General features: G+C 37.4%; 1 protein-coding gene across 2 annotated transcripts; it reads left to right on the plus strand.

Moving 5' to 3' along the window:
• The first annotated feature begins 27 nt into the window (after positions 1-27).
• Positions 28-12,760, plus strand: LOC117298083 (general transcription factor IIF subunit 1-like). Of its 2 annotated transcripts, none has more exons than XM_033781320.1 (13): positions 28-122; positions 1,731-1,813; positions 2,727-2,799; positions 3,779-3,975; positions 5,141-5,311; positions 5,967-6,102; positions 6,912-6,996; positions 7,173-7,314; positions 7,836-8,002; positions 8,394-8,473; positions 10,609-10,777; positions 11,433-11,523; positions 11,908-12,760. In XM_033781320.1, exons 1-13 carry the CDS (start codon positions 108-110, stop codon positions 12,113-12,115), a joined length of 1,617 nt encoding a protein of 538 aa, XP_033637211.1. In that variant the 5' UTR covers positions 28-107; the 3' UTR covers positions 12,116-12,760. The 2 variants fall into 2 exon arrangements, with proteins under 2 accessions (XP_033637211.1, XP_033637212.1); XM_033781321.1 differs by having other exon boundaries at positions 10,612-10,777.
• The last annotated feature ends 3,803 nt before the right edge of the window (positions 12,761-16,563 follow it).

Genomic DNA, 16,563 nt, shown 5'->3' on the forward strand with positions numbered 1-16,563 from the left:
TCAAAAGTGGTGAGGTCTGCGCTGGGAGGTTAGAGGTCAGTGTGGTTCGGCAAAAACGAAGTGTGACGGGACACAGTAAAACAACGCAGCGGAACTAGTTTGTCATTATGTCTCTTAAAGCGGTGAGTATTGGATTCAGATCACAATTTTCAGTTTCTTTAGATCGATTTCTATATTAACATTTTGTATATTTGCAGTTAGAAAGATGTTTTGAATGTGTTTTCCTTACATGAAGAAGGATAAAAATGCTGTCGCTGCATTTTGGTCGTGTTCCTACCCCGTGTATCCATTGAGATTACGTAGATTTTTCGAGCAATAGAACCAGACTAAACTTTGTTTTTGTGTGCGTTGTTTTTGCAATCTGCTCTCTGTCTGGCAGTGTACCGTGTACCTCTTTTACTTCCTCCACGAGTTTGTCTCAGACCATGGAGTTCTTATTCGTCATGGTCAATCAAAACTTGGCCACAAAATTGTGGGCTACGATTGCTGCTTTAGCTGTGTAAATGTTGTGTCTCAGTTTGTGAATATTAATTTGTTTGTTGAATGAATAAGTAAGTCGACAAAGCATCTCACTCAACTCCCCCCTCAAGTCAAAAAGGAAATAAGTTTTCACCAGTTTTTTTCACCAGTTTGCGAAAGCGAAGCGATTTTGGATAACTTTCCGTATGGCGCCACCACTTTTTCACTCATATTTACAGAAAGGGATATCTCATTGAGGTAAATTAAATACTATATGATTTCATATCGAATGAAAAAGTGGTGGCGCCATACGGAAACTTTTCCGTGTCTTTTCCTGTCTATGTCACACATGGAAAACAGCGCATATTAAGGATAACTTTCCGTATGGGGCCACCACTTTTTCACTCATTTTTACAAAAGGGAAGTCTCATCATTGAGTTAAATTAGAAACTAAATTATTTCATATCAAATGAAAAAGTGGTGGCGCCATACGGAAACTTTTCCCATATGAATTTAAGTAAATAGGGACACCGCCAATATAGGGCTAGATAGCTCAGTTGGTAGAGCGCCGGCACGTTAATCCGGAGGTCGTTGGTTTGAATCCCACTCTAGTCAATTCTTTGTTCAACCCCAAAAATCATGAATTTAAGTATTAACAAGATTGTCTCCATCATCATGTACTTTCGCCTATTATGAACCGTGCCTCATCAGCAGTTCAACTTCAGCATTGTTCCTCTATCGTCTCTACGAATCTCATACAAAAATAACAAATACTGTTACTTTACTTGTACTGTTTTTGTCATTATAACATCCCTGTTGAAACTTGTTACCCTTCTTAAGTTTTGCATGCCTACTGTTATTTTGTCAACCAGATCTCGCCAAAATATGTATCTAGTGTTCTTTGTACTCTTACTTTGTCTTATTGAGCGTTTCGTGGGTCCAGAATATCCACTCCGCAAGCTTTCTTAGAACAAACAATAAACTCTCACCGTTTTCTCAGAATTCTTGGTAAGGGGTACCCTTTAAGTGCAACAAGGCAATGGTCATTGCCTTGTTGGTGCACTTGATAAATTCTAGTTGTGGGCTATATAAATCCAATTTTTGTGGAAGTCTACCAAGGGCGAGCGGATTATTAAATTATTTATGTTTAACTATAGACAATTAGTGCGTGAAGTATCAGCAGACCTGAAGTGTATGGCTTAAATGTAGGGGTGTTAACAAAATCCACATTGATGTAAGTTCAACAATGTTATTTTTTTTTCAAACTTTAGGGCTTTAGTAAAGGACCTTCAAGGCCGTCATCGTCTACAATGGGACCAGCCGAACCAGCAAAGTGTATTGTCAAACTACAAACGTAAGTCATCACACCTAGCCCTGCAACATAACTATATAAGTATCATAATTCATAATGTTGTGTCTCATTTTTGAGAAAAATTTAAAATCAAAGCAGAAAAACAACAATGGGGGTCTGTTTATTGTATGTGACCTGGGCCGAATTTCATAGCACTGCTAAGCAAAACAATTTGCTTAGCATGAAATTTCTCCCTTGATAAAAACAGGATTACCAACCAATTTTCCAAGTGAATTATAGGATAAGCAAACAACAGACTGAAGACCAGTACAAGCAACATGAAACAAATGGAAATTTTGTTGGTAATCCTGTTTTTATCAAGGATGAAATTTCATGGTAAGCAAATTTTTGTGCTTAGCAGCTCTATGAAATTGGGCCCTGTCACGACAAAATGAGCTAAAAGTCGCTCAATAGATAGGTGAGAACTCTCTTAATTCCACAAGCTCTATCTGCTTGGAGGATTATTGTTACCCCAAGTGTTATAAACCATAAGAAAGCTCTTGATCTGCAGAACTCAGAAATACCAATAGCTAATTAATTTTAAATTCTGGCTTTTAGCTCATTTTGTGGTGACAGGTCACATATTACATGTATGTAATCCATTACCACTATCAGTGTTGTAGCCATGGTGGGCAGTGCTGGGCAAAATACATCGTGGTGCCCAGCACAGATTTTCCCCAGACTAAATCAAAATATTGTCCAATTCTGAGGTCTCAAAATCAAATTCGTGGAAAATTACTTCTTTCTCGAAAACACGTCACTTCAGAGGGAGCCGTTTCGCACAATGTTTTATACTATCATTGATCAACCTCTCCCCATTACTCATTACCAAGTAAGGTTTTATGACAATAATTATTTTGAGTAATTACCAATAGTGTCCACTGCCTTTAACTCTTTCTGTTCTTATTGTTGACAGGAAGCAGTCACGGAAATACAGCATAATGCAGTTTAACAGAGGAGATAATGTGGATTTGTCCAAATGGAAACAGGTAAATTAGACAATTAAAAATTTTGAAGTTAAAAATCATTGGGCTGAATAAATAGCTCAGTTGGTAGTATGCCTGCAGGTTAATTATCAATTTGTCTTTGTTCAACCCAAAATCATTAGTCAGGTTCTCTTGTGGTTTATTGTTTGATATTTGAAAATGAAAAGTCGCATCCTCTTAAGATCCACTGGCTGCCACTTCCCAGGTTGTATCTTAAAAGGCAGTGGACACTATTGGTAAGTACTCAAAATAATTATTATCATAAAACCTTACTTGGTAACGAGTAATGGGGAGAGGTTGATAGTATAAAACATTGTGAGAAACGGCTCCCTCTGAAGTGCCATAGTTTTCAAGAAAGAAGTTATTTTCCACGAATTTGATTTTGATACCTCAGATTTAGAATTTGAGGTTTTGAAATCAAGCATCTGAAGCACACAACTTTGTGTGACACGGGTGTTGTTTCTTTCATAGTATTCTCGCAACTCCGATGACCAATCAAGCTCAAATTTTCATAGGTTTGTTATTTTATGTATATGTTGAGATACACCAAGTGAGAAGACTGGTCTTTGACAATTACCAATAGTGTCCACTGCCTTTAAAATATTACTTGCTGAGGTGCTGTAGTTTTTGAGAAATGACTAAAACGAGACACACAAATAATTTTCAACTGGGTGAGACTTAGGTGTGATCCCTGTCTACACGGCAGTTAAGGGTTGTGTTGCGTCTTACTGACACCCATGAACAAGGGAGACCACGAAGTAGGGCTACTAGAGTGTTGGCATGCTAATCCGGAGGTCGTTGGTTCAAATCCCGCTCTAGTAATTTTTTCTATGTTCAACCCATAGAGTAAGAACTAGAGGGCGCACTGGCCTATATACGCGCCCCGGCATGCGTGCAGGCGACCATTTTCTAAGTTGACAAAACAGCCATCTCACAGCGTGTGTTTATAAAAACAGGTTATTATTATTATTTCATTTTCTAGGCCAAGATGGAACGCGAGAACAACATGAGGGAATTCAAGATGCTAAATCCAGATATGCCGACCCATGGAGCCGGCAGCGAGTTCGGACGTGAGGTGAGGGAAGAGGCAAGGCGGAAGAAGTACGGCGTTGTGGCCAAGAAATACAAAGAAGAAAACCAACCATGGATCCTTAAACAACTGGGCAATCCAGGCAAGAAGTAAGTAGATTTGGCACAGCCGTTGATTTTATCAAACACTTCCTAACTTAGGATTAATATTAGGACTTAGGATGAGTTCAGTTTCTTATCCATAGACGATAGGACCATTAAACCCATCTTAAGTTAGGAAGAGTTTTTGTCCTAACTCGAGATAGGATTAATCCTAGCGTTTCATGAAATCTGCTGCAGGACACTATTGGTAATTACTCAAAAGAATTGTTAGCATAGAAACTTACTTGGTAACGACAAGTGGTGATCTGTTGATGAGAAATGGCTCCCGGTCTGAAGTAACCTAGTTTTTGAGAAAGAAGTAATTTCTCACTCAAATAATAAAAGACTTCAGGCCTGAAGCCTTTTATTAGAAATCTGAAAGCAGACAAATTTGTGCAACAAGGGTGTCTTTTTCTTTCATTATTCTCCTGCAACTGTGATGACCTATTGAGTCCAAGTTTTCACAGATTTGTTTTTATGCATATGTTGGGCTACACCAACAAGTGAGAATACTGGTCTTTGACAATAACTACATGTGTCCAGTGCCTTGTAGAGTGTAGAAGAGCCATGTAGAGACACTCTGCTTGTTTTCTAGTAGATAGCGATCTAAGTCTCTTTGGTATGTAAACACATATAACCCTAGACAATGAGAATTTCTCTCATGTTTTCTCCAACACCGGGTAAAAAACCTTGTCCCGGATGGTACTTATCCGTTGATTGTCCTGGACAAATTTTCACAAGATCTCTAAGAACTGCGTGTCTCCCTCAAGCCTGTATGCTTGGTTTTTAGAAGGCGAGGGCACCAAGTCACTTTCTCCTTGGTGAAGGGCACCCTTTGAAGAAATTGTAAATTACTACTTGAAGAGCATTTTAAGGGCATCAAGGCGATGTCTACGGGCCCTAGACCTTATCACAAGTACATGTACTTATAACGATCACTTGAGGCGTTGAATGAGGTGCATGCAGGTCTAGCAAGTGATAAAGTTTTAATGGTTGCTATGCCAGCATTCACATCATTCAGCAGATAGCACTTGCGCAATGGGTTTTTGCAAAAAGGTCTTTGGAGGAAATCGCCCTTGTTGCCTCCGTGAAGCATCAGGCCTGTATCAGGCGTGTATGCGTCGTTGTGTGCTCCCTTGTTATATACCACCTTGATTGATATCTTTTCCTGCAGGTTCAAGGGTAAAAAGGAAGGTTTGATCAGTGAGAACTCCAACTACTACATCTTTAAAAAGCAAGCCGACGGCACCTTTGAAGCCTCGCCGGTTGATTCTTGGTACAGTTTCACGTCCGTTGCTAAACACAAGACGCTGACAGCTGAGGAGGCGGAGGAGGAATTCGGAAGGTGGGTGTAGTAGGGTGTTGGGTTACTCTGATTTGTCTTGGAATTTGGAACAAGCGATCATTCTTGTAGTACGTGTAGTAATGCTAGGAATTGGTCACATAATAATAATTAATAATTAAACACAGTATTTATCAAGGCGCACTAAATCTGGTGTAAAACCATTCAAAGGCTCCGGTCAAGATGAAAAAGAGGGAATTCTCTAGTGTTGGGGAAAGCAAGTGTGAACAGGTGTGCCTTAAGTTGCTGCTGAAAGATGAAGATGTTATACATGTATTTCCCTGAGGTTTTCAGGGAGTGAGTTCCAGAGCCTGGGTGCTGTAATGGAAGAGGGTGGGAGTGTGAGTGGGGGAGGGGGCACAAGGGAAAGAACATTGTTTTTCAGTAGGGGTGGGGGGCAGGGGCCATGTTTTTTGCATGGTAAGGGTCATGTTTTACTAATTTTTTCAGGGGGATTTAGTTTGGGATAGTAGTTAGTCCTAGGAGGTGTTAAAAACTTAAGGCTAGTCCTAAACTTAACTCAAAGTATGCCTAAACTCTTTGTGAAATCCACCCCTGGGCTGTTAGATGGCTTAGAACCACCACCAAAAGACGCCTTTTTGGAGAGAGCTAGTGCTTTGACGATAATTCAAACAATTTATGAATTTGTTTTGTGTAGGAGAGATCGCACCTTTAATTTCTTCACCCTGATGGTAGAGAAGAGAATGAAGGAAAGCGCCGGGGAGGAACTGAGCAAGGAGGATGAGGAAGAGTTGAAGGCCAAGACCAAGACAAGAAAGAAGAAGGTTGATCTGGTAAGATTGTCTGACCAATTAATTTTTTATTATTAATATTATTATTCTTCTTCTTCTTATTATTATTTTTATCTTCTTTTTTATGTATTATTTTATTTATTTATTTATTTTGTATTTATTTATTTATTTATTGATATTTTTTTGTATTTTTTTTTTCGGGGGGGGGGGGGGGGGTTACTCTTACACCAATGTGCAAACTCAAGTTTGGTATTTGGTTAACTGCTGGCCATCTATTCGAAATTAACTGGATATTCTGGATATACTAGAGGGCGTTGTTCGTTTGTGGTCGTTCGTAGGGCGGATTGATATTAGTTTAAGACAGTGTTACTCGGTTCATTCATAAAAATAACCGGATCTAATTTAAAGATGGTGGTTCGCTTTTTCTTTTGATATGGTGATTGACTCTACGTGAAGGAAAACTTTCATAATACATCGGAAATTTCATTGTTTTAACTCTTTACGAGGTGAGCATTGTTAATTACTTATTTTATGCTATTTTATGCTGTCTTAATAGAAATTTCGTAAGGATTCAGACAAAACATTCCTTGACGATCGCGGATAATAGGAATCCAGTTTCTTGGTTGTAATGAGAGGACTATCCGGTTAATTAAAAGGTATCCGCGCCCCTTGCGGATATCCGGTTAGGTCAAAAACATAATTCGATGTTACGGTTAGGAAAAACTATTCGCCATTAACCGGATATCAAATTATTCGCCCAGGCCTAGTAAACTCGGTACTTTCCTGAGTTCTGTGAAATAAATCACAAGCATATTACTCGTTTTGACTCATGAATATAAAATGTTTTACAGAGGATTACAGAAGATGACGATTATCAAGATCTGATGACGTCGGAGGAGAGTGATGCATACAATAGTGATGATGATGAACCAGCTGGTAAATTATAAATTTGATTATAAACATTCTTTGTCAATTTTTCAGAGAAGTTTTTTTGTTAATTTCAGGTTTCATTTATTTATTTATTTCATGAAACATCCGACAGCGCAAGTGCCAATAACAGGATTTAAAGGTAGTTGAAAGGCGCTTAATTTCAAGCATTTATATTCTCACAGCCAAATCAAAATCAAAGAAAAAGGGAGCGAAGAAGAGAAAAAGCAAGAAAAAGAAGCAAGATTCCGATGATGAAGGGGAAGAGGAAAGTGATGAGGGAGATTTTGAAGGCAAGGAACTAGACTACATCTCGGAGGACTCAAGGTATGGTGCCATATAAAGCAGTACTGGTGATTCATAAAAAACAGTGCGTCGTGGAATTGGGCTCATATCACAAATGGCCTATGTTAAAGGAACACGTTGCCTTGGATCAGTCGAGTTGGTCTTTGAAAATCGTTTGTTACCGTTTGTTACAAAATGCACATGGGTAGAAAGATGTTGTAAAAGTAGAATACAATAACCCACACAAACATGACTCGAATTTGCCTGGTTTTCCTTTTACCTCGTTGAATAACACGGTTGGCCATTTATGGGAGTCAAAGTTTAGACTCCCATAAATGGCCGACCGTGTTAGTTCGCACAGTAAAAGGAAAACCACGCAATTTCGAGGCAAACTTGTGTGGATCATTGTATTCTACTTTTAAAACATCTGTCCAACCATATGCATTTTATAAAAAACGGTTACAAACGCTTTTTATAGACCAACTCGTCCGATCCAAGGCAACGTGTTTCTATAATATATGTTAATTGATTTGTCTCTTCTTGCATTGTGATTGGTTAATCAGTGATGAGGAGGAGGAGCAAAAGAAGATTGACATCATGGGTCTTGATGAAGAGTTACACAAGATTGAAGAGGAGGAGGAGGAGGAAGAGGAGGAGGACAAAGAGAAAGAAGAGGAGAAAAAAGACGAGATGAACCGAGGAAAAACCGAGGAGAAAGTCAAAAAGGAAGGTGAGACACCTAACCTTATTTCAGTTCCGACTTTTAAAGATCTCTGACTTTGGCAAATTGACTTTTTTTACGTTTCAAAAAATATTTGCATTATTATATGTGGGCTAATGAAAAAACTTGCAGGCGACCCAAAATTTGTTTGACCCCAAAATATAGTTAAGGGAAATATAGTTTACGTAAGTTGAAGGGAAATATAGTTATCTTTTGTTCACCTCTGGTAACAAATTTCAGTCTTTTTTCATTTTTTTCAGAATCTCATCCCTGTATTACATGCGGGCTAACAATAGTAAAAAAAACCTGCGGGCGACACAAAAGTTTAGTTAACTCGACCGTAGGGCGAGTGAAAACTCTGGTAGGGTTTGATAATCTTGTATTTTTGTTCTCTTTGTAGGGGAGAGCAGCTCCAGTAGTTCAGACTCTGATGACAGCGACATCGACGATAACAAAATTCACTCAGCTATGTTAATGCAGGTTAGTGGTAAAATGTCTGTTGAAGGTACTTTGAAACGTGAAGTCGATCAGCTGGTAGGGGGCGCCAGCACAGCTTCGCAGTGGAGCTTGGGTTGCTTGCCGTCCCTGCTGGACTATTGGAAAACCCGGTAGTCGGGGTACTTGATAAGGGTATTTGATATGTAAGAGTACTTTTTGTTTAAAGATTTTTGTTTGAAGATTTGTGTTTTTTGTTGCTTTGTTTATTATGCGACATCAATTATTCACACCTACTACCTGTTTTTATAACTGCCATCTTGAAATAAATGTTTATTAAATTGAATTAAATTGAGTGCCATAGAAATCTTGTAAACACTGTGCAGATTGTTGTGTTTAAAAACAGATTTGCATGTCAGCTAATATTTGTTGTCAACTGTCATTGTTTCTTGCAGGAGTCATGAACAACCAGGCATCATTTTCTTTCTAATCTAGTCCTATATGTATCAATATAGGACTCCCATATTCAATTTTGCTACATGTGTTGTAAATATCAACTGTCAATGTTTCTGATGTACTTGTATGCAGGAGTCAAGAGCAACCAGGCACAATTCTTTCTAATCTAGTCCTATATGTATCAATATATAGGACTCCCATATTCAATTTTGCTACATGTGTTGTAAATATCAACTGTCAATGTTTCTGATGTACTTGTATGCAGGAGTCAATAACAACCAGGCATTTTATTCTTCCTAATCTAGTCCTATATGTATCAATATAGGACTCCCATATTCAACTTTGGATCATCATGCCTCACATATGACATGTGACGCGTGTTCCACCAATCAAACGACAAGCATCTGTTTGTGCAAATTATAATGAAATATATACTCATCGCTCCTTAGTGGTTGCAGCAAGGGACTAATAATTAAAATGAAGATAATTATAAAGTGTCATTTATTGACCTAAGTGTGTATCTTTTTAAATTATGTTGCTCTTCATATTGCCAAAGGCTGGCAGGACTTGTGAGCGATGATGTTCATTTGATTGATGCTCTTACTGTATCAGGAATGTGAGACTTCCTCTTTTCAGCTGATTTCCTCTTGGGGTTTTGACTTTCCTCTTTTATCCTTAACTCTCCGTGTACAAAAATATAGGAATATTATCTTTTTCTCTTTTTTCTTGCCTGGTTTTCTCTTGTCCTCTTTTTTCATGGATACTTACTCACATGCCTGCTGTATAAAAATTTTCGTCTTTTTAACAATATTGTTCTGCTAATTGTATTTTGCCGTAGCCGGATGAAACAGTATGTGTACTCCTTATTAAATTTGTTTGTTTTCTTTCTAAGTTAACACTTCTAGCTTTCTGTACGACCTCTTCACTAATTGTTATTTATTAGTATATTGATGTTACCTTCCCCAGGGTTATGGGGTTCGGTCCATTTTGGGAACAAAATACAATACAATTCAATTCAATCATTAACCGAAGCTTGCAAGACCAGGCATCAGTTTCACAAAACGTTAGGACTGGTCCTACCTTACGACTAGTCCTAGGGGATATTAAAAACGTACAGTTAGTCCAAGTTAGGACGAGTAACTCGTCCTAACTCGAGATAAGACTAGTCTTAAGACTAAACCCCAGGGTCCGATTTATAAAGAGCTTGTTCAGCAGAAAGTAATGCTTAAAATTTGTATGCTAAGCAAAAACATACAGGATACCAGTCACAGATAGTACATCTTAAAATCTATTTCGGCTGATAACCTTACTCTACTAAGCATAATTTTAAGTTAGTGCTTAGCTATTTGTAGGTGCTATAGCAGCTTAGTGAAGTTAGGCCCAGTGAAGTTATTGCTTATTATCTAGTCTCTTGTAGTTTGTATTTTTGTCAGTTTTAAACATATTTTTCTGCTGATGTCTTTTGACATGAGCTATTTGAACAGTATTTTTACCCCTTTATAATGCTAAAGGCTGGCAAGACCAGTGAGGAATCCTTATTATTATCTTGTCTTTTGTAGGTGATTTTTAAAATTGTTTTAACTTTTAAACAATTTTTCTGCAGACGACTTATTTTTGTTTTCTAGCTTTTGTTTTTGTACATTGTGCTTTAAGGCTGTTTTAAGCCATAAAAGCACTTCATAAGTTTCTTTTTATTATTATTATTTACTATATTTTTCTGGCAGCAGAAGAAACCGTCCAAGAGGCCAGCCACTCCACCTAGCCAGAAAACGCCCTCAAAGACATCTAGTCGGAGTGCGAGCAGACCGGAGACGCCAACACAGAACGCAAATACGAACAGCACAGCGACGTCAAGTACACTTTCTGATGCGGCGAATAAACTGCAAGACAGAGGTACGTTTCCATTTTAAATCCATTGGACACTTTCGGTACAGAAAAAAAAAAAAGTTCACACAGATTTACAAATAACTACCAGGGTGTACAGAAGGTAATGGTGAAAGACTTCTCTTGAAATATTATTCCATGAAATGCTTTACTTTTTGAGAAAACATTTAATACCATTGCATTCTCGATATCGAGAATTACGGATTTATTTTGAACACATGTCATGACACGCGAAACGTGCGGAAACAAGGGTGGGTTTTTCTCGTTACTTTCTCCCGACTCCGATGACGGATTGAGCCTAAATTTTCACATTTTTTTTTATTTTTTGTATAGAAGTTGTGATACCTGAAGTGTGGGCCTTGGACAATACTGTTTACCGAAAGTCTCCAATGGCTTTAAATGAGAAGATCTTGTATTTATTAATTTTTTTCTCAATTTACAAACTTCCATGTATCATACCTTTAGATTAGGTTAGATTTGTTAATTCAACATGTGAACATGAAAATTGTTTTCTCAGTCAAAACAAAATCTCATAAAAACTGGCCACAACAATACAGAAAATAATTTTTTTGTTATATAAATACAATAAAGAGTAGGTTATTAAAACAGTCAACATTTAAAGCAGTTTCCAGGAAATTTTGGTAAATATGTTGTCTTTTTTTAGTATCATTAAAGAGGCCAGGTACTGATGAAGCTCACTCTTCAAAGCGACATAAAACAGAAGAGAGTGCATCAGCGTCAAGGATAGCGGGGAAGTAAGTTTGATGCCTTTTTCTTTAAATTTGTTTCCAACTTAGGAGAAATTAATTAGATCGGGTAAATTCAGGATGGGTCAAAGTAAAACCAAATCAATGAAATATATTCTTAAATCTTGAAACTTTTCACACATTATTTGTTTTTGAAACACAAGCAATGATTCATGTTCCGATGCAAAATCAGTTACCTCTGAAATATTTAATATTCGTCATGGACAACAAGACCTTTAAGGGAGCTGTCGTAAGCAACTTAAAATAACGGCGCAACCAAAGTGACCGTATGCCAATTAAAACTGCAGGCGAACTGCGTATACCCCCGGAAGTGATAAAAATACACGCATTAATGTTCTCAATTAATTTGTACTTTATCTTTGTCGAACTCAGGGAGACGGTTGGGTTGACCGAGGATGTCATAAGACGATACCTCATGCGAAAACCCATGACAACCAAAGACCTCCTCTACAAACTCAAATCCAAGAAGATCGGACTCAAGTCAGACGTGCTTGTCAAACAGTTCACTGAAATCATAAGGAAGTTGAACCCTCAGCAGACAAAGATTAAAGGAAAGACGTACTGGTTCATCAAACAATGAGATTACAATATTTTCCGCATTTTTACATTCTGTTCAATGACCTGGGTTCTAACCCAACCCTTGGGTCGATTTCACAAAGATTGTCCTTAGGATTAGTCCTAGGACTCTTCCTAAAGTTTAGGAGTTAATAAACCCCACCAATCACAAATTGGTTATCAATAAAATGATTGCCAAAAATATGCACACTGCTTACTTAAATGAGTTAGGGTTCGAATCTCACTTTTGTTAATCACAAACTGGTTAATCAAAGGGAAGGGTTTTCCCCTTATCATTATTCACACTTAAACTGCTCACCATTTATTATTTTGGGTTCGATTTCCACCATGGGAAATCACAAAAAGGTATTAATCAACAAAATTGATTGCCAAATATCCATCCCTCTCTTGGTAGTTACAAAGTGGTTATTCAAGAAGTGATTGCATTCCCCACAGCTACACTGCTTATCTTTTATTATTTGGGGTTCGAATCCCACTCTGTGTAATCACAAACTGGCTCTTGAAGCTGGTAATCTCCCTGGCGTTTTCATAGTTATTAATTGTTTCAGTCTACCTTGGGCGATGTTTTAGATCATTGCACCTGCCATGCTCTCATAGCAGCAGTTTTCTTCTTTGTGTGTGTGGCCTTGGTTCGAATCCCCCAAAATGGGTTTACTTCCAAAGACTGTAAGCACCAAAATGTGCTAAGCACAGAAAAATATTGCCGAGCAGAAAGTGTGTAAATGTACTAGCCAAATATCCATTAACTTTTACATTGTTCCAACTGGTGCCCACTTATTGATTGCCTAGTAAAGAAATTTGCTAAGCAGTATTTTTTGCTTAGCAGCTTTTTGGAATCGGGGCCAAGCTCAATATGGAAATATTTGGGTTGGACTCGCAACAAAAGTGGGAATTTATTTTTCAATTCAAAGTGCCCATTTCCCCACCAAATTTAATAAAATTTGCTGTAGTACATTTGATTTAAAATGTGAGAAATTTTATGAAATAAATTATCTTTACTTCTCAAGTAAGGATTTTACCATAAAGAGTTTGGAAAGTTCTTTGCGAGTGATGTTTTCATAATTTCCTAAACTGCATAACTTCAAGTCAATTTTAACATGTTTAGAAATGAACTTCTTCATTTTACATTGGAACAACTATCACGCAAATCACAGATTTTAAACCTTCAATCAGCAGCAGACGACAAACGCAAAAAAATAGTTTCACTATGCATGAATCTGGTTACCAGTACAACTCAACCCCATTCATTATTTGTTGTGAATTTGTGACGTCAACATTTGTATCGCATTAGCAGGAAGTATGAACTGGGCTGAACACCTTTAAATAACGACTGTGCAATAAAAAATCCATTGAACTTTCTTGAATAAAAATTAGTTTAATCGTACAACCCCCCCTCCACTTGATTTTGAAAAGTGAAAGTATGTGAAGGTAATCTTATCTTACATGTCTCAACACATTGGTGTTGGCTTCCCCATTTAACTTGCTGTGGTATAAACGCAACCCATTTTTTGCAGCACTAAAAATGTATGCATAAATCCTATAGTCATTTAAAGGCAGTGGACACTATAGGCAATTACTCAAAATATTTATTAGCATAAAATCTACTTGGTGACGAGTAATGGGGAGAGGTGATGGTATAAAACATTTTGAGAAACGGCTCCCTCTGAAGTGCTATAGTTTTCGAGAGAAGTAATTTTCCACAAATTTGATTTAGAGACCTCAGATTTAGAACTTAAGCTCTCGAAATCAAGCATCTGAAAGCACACAACTTCGTGAGACAAGGGTGTTTTTTCTTTCATTATTTCTTTCAGTTCGATGACCGATTGAGCTCAAATTTTCACAGGTTTGTTATTTTATGCATATGTTGAGATACACCAACTGTGAAGGCTAGTCTGTGACAATTACCAATAGTGTCCACTGCCTTTAATCACTCCATCAGACAGTTTAACAAAAATCCATGGATGTTTTTATCCTATTTTAACTGCACCATATCCCATGCATACACTCCCAACATAAAACCAATATTAACTTCAAAAGTAAAACCATTAACTTCAGAAATAATAAACGACAAACTCTGTGAAGAAGCTAAATTATTTATTGTACTCTAAAAAATACATGAATCTCAGAATCTTGAGTAGAGTTCTTATTTATACAAATACAATCTTCCATAATCCTGATTAGTAAGTTAATTTAGTACTTGTCGTTGATTTGTGATAGAAAAAATAACCTGCAAAACATTTGTTTATCTCTACAAGCCTTTAAAATAGAAAGCACAATACATCTGACCTTTGAATGACCCATTACCTAACCTATGTATTTTTCAATAAAGTGCAGGCCCTATCTAAAAATAGATAGGTAAATTACCTAACCACATAGAAAATTCATTGTTTCTTTTAAAACTCTTGCCACCCCAAATCTTTCAAAATGTTATGAAACTATTTTAAGTAGACCCATTTAAACCAAAACACTTGACTGTTCAATTTGACAACACGCTGGAGCATCTTAAGGTTCTACTTTTTGTTGCATGTTCCGTTGGCGCTTTGTAACCTTAGGCAAAAGGCACCTGATAAACATGGTGATAATTTATGTATGTATGTATTTTTTGAAGGTCAATTGTTTTAGTTAGTCTTAGCACAAGGCTGAATCCTCTACTGTATTAAGCCAAGCCTACACTGTACAGTCCAATCATGCGAGACAAAAATTGAAACACCTTGTTTCACAATCACATTGGAGAACAGCTGTGTATAAGCCTACTTTGTAGCATCTAGGTTCTCCACTTTTTTGAATGATTGAGTTGGTTTAGCCCGGTTCATACTTCCTGCAATGCGATACAAATTCTGACGTTACAAATTCCCAATGAATAATTCACAAAAGTTGAGCTGTAACTCCTACGAAACATTCGCTGTCATGGGACATCAAAATGTAGCTTCGCATTCGCAGGAAGTATGAACCAGGCTTTAGTCGGACTTAGGTAATGGGTAACAGGACAAAGGTCAAATTGCTGAATACATTTTGAATTACACAATTATATTTAAAAACAACACTTTACAGTTATTACAAAATATTAGTTGATATTCATTTTAAATTAGGTTATAAAAATACAACTACAAGGAATCGCAGTTCAGTTAACCTGAAAGTACTGAAAACTTGATTGGAATATATATGCATCAGCTGAAGATGGAATCACACATAAATTATTAAATTAATCTTTGAAATCTGCACTCAGATTGCGAAAACAAATTCTCTATGTAACTATTTTAACAGAAAAAAAAGAGGAATTCAGCTGATCAGCTGGGCCCAATTCCATAGAGAAGTAGCCAAGCACAAGACAATTTTGCTTACCAGAATAAGGTTACCAGCTAAACTACCATGTCCCATGTACAGTTTGCGACTGGTATCCTGCTCGTTTCTGCTAAGCATAAAATTTATAAGTAATGTTTTCTGTTAAACAGCTCTATGAGAGTGAGCCCTGGAAAGGAAAGGTAGATTCCTCACACTACATGTATGTATCAAATAATGTAACGTCCATTGCACAAATCAGAAGGAGAAAAATTGTATATCAAAAGGAAGTCAAATTAAAAGATTTTGTAGGGGAAGGTTAAAACTCATCCACCCAACGGGGTGCTCAATGGAGCGAACAAGAAGAAAAATTATTAAAGTTATTATGTTTAAAGTTCATGCTTAGTTCTGGAATTCTTCAATGGGGCCAGGGTCACACAGGCTTGGTGTAACATCACAAAGTTCACGACCTCTGTTGCCCTGGTTTTGACTTTGGTTCAAGTTTTCACAATGGCAGCGCCCTCTTATATATGAAATTCCAGGCCTGATGACATGGTCAAAGTTGTGGTTACAAAGCTATCTATGTACATCCAGTGAGCAACTCTGAATAATTTATTTATTCTGGTTGTAAAAACAAATTTTTTATTCTCAGAAAATCAAACTTATTCACAATGCTAGCCAAGAACTCCATGATGAGAAGACAGCAAAACAGGAAAACCCTAAAGAATTATTCCAGGGAAAACCCAAGTAGGCACTGAAAACCCAATTGACCCATTTCACCTGACGTCATCATCAGAATAATCTTGGATGCGCCATTTTGGTGGTCAATGTCAACGTGTGTTATTCAGTGAAGTGCGCATTTTTAGGTGACGCGGCGTTTACACGTAAACCTATTGACCACCAACATGGTGAGCGTGGCATCAGTCGCCGCGTGTGATGCGCGTGCAAGGGGTCAATACATACTATAGTGATCCCAACGGTATTCGAATTGTGATCCAAAGGTGGAAGGCGAGGAAAGAAACCACTAAAGACAACAAGACTGTTGTGGCTCTAGAACAAGGACTTCAAATAACTGTACATATAATCCAACAATACACAAAAATTAGCACTGTCATGACTGTCTAAATAAACAGTAATAAAAGTCTTTGATTTTGAATTGGTACTTTTTGCATA

Source organism: Asterias rubens, chromosome 12 (assembly GCF_902459465.1).
Source record: "Asterias rubens chromosome 12, eAstRub1.3, whole genome shotgun sequence".
In the NCBI taxonomy this organism is placed as follows: domain Eukaryota; kingdom Metazoa; phylum Echinodermata; class Asteroidea; order Forcipulatida; family Asteriidae; genus Asterias; species Asterias rubens.

What these genes read in the sequence shown, in the direction of transcription:
- LOC117298083 (XM_033781320.1), top strand. An exon ending in GGAGAAAGTCAAAAAGGAAG is followed by an intron (nt 8,003 to 8,393) that starts GTGAGACACCTA and finishes TTCTCTTTGTAG; the next exon opens with GGGAGAGCAGCTCCAGTAGT. An exon ending in GCGTCAAGGATAGCGGGGAA is followed by an intron (nt 11,524 to 11,907) that starts GTAAGTTTGATG and finishes TGTCGAACTCAG; the next exon opens with GGAGACGGTTGGGTTGACCG.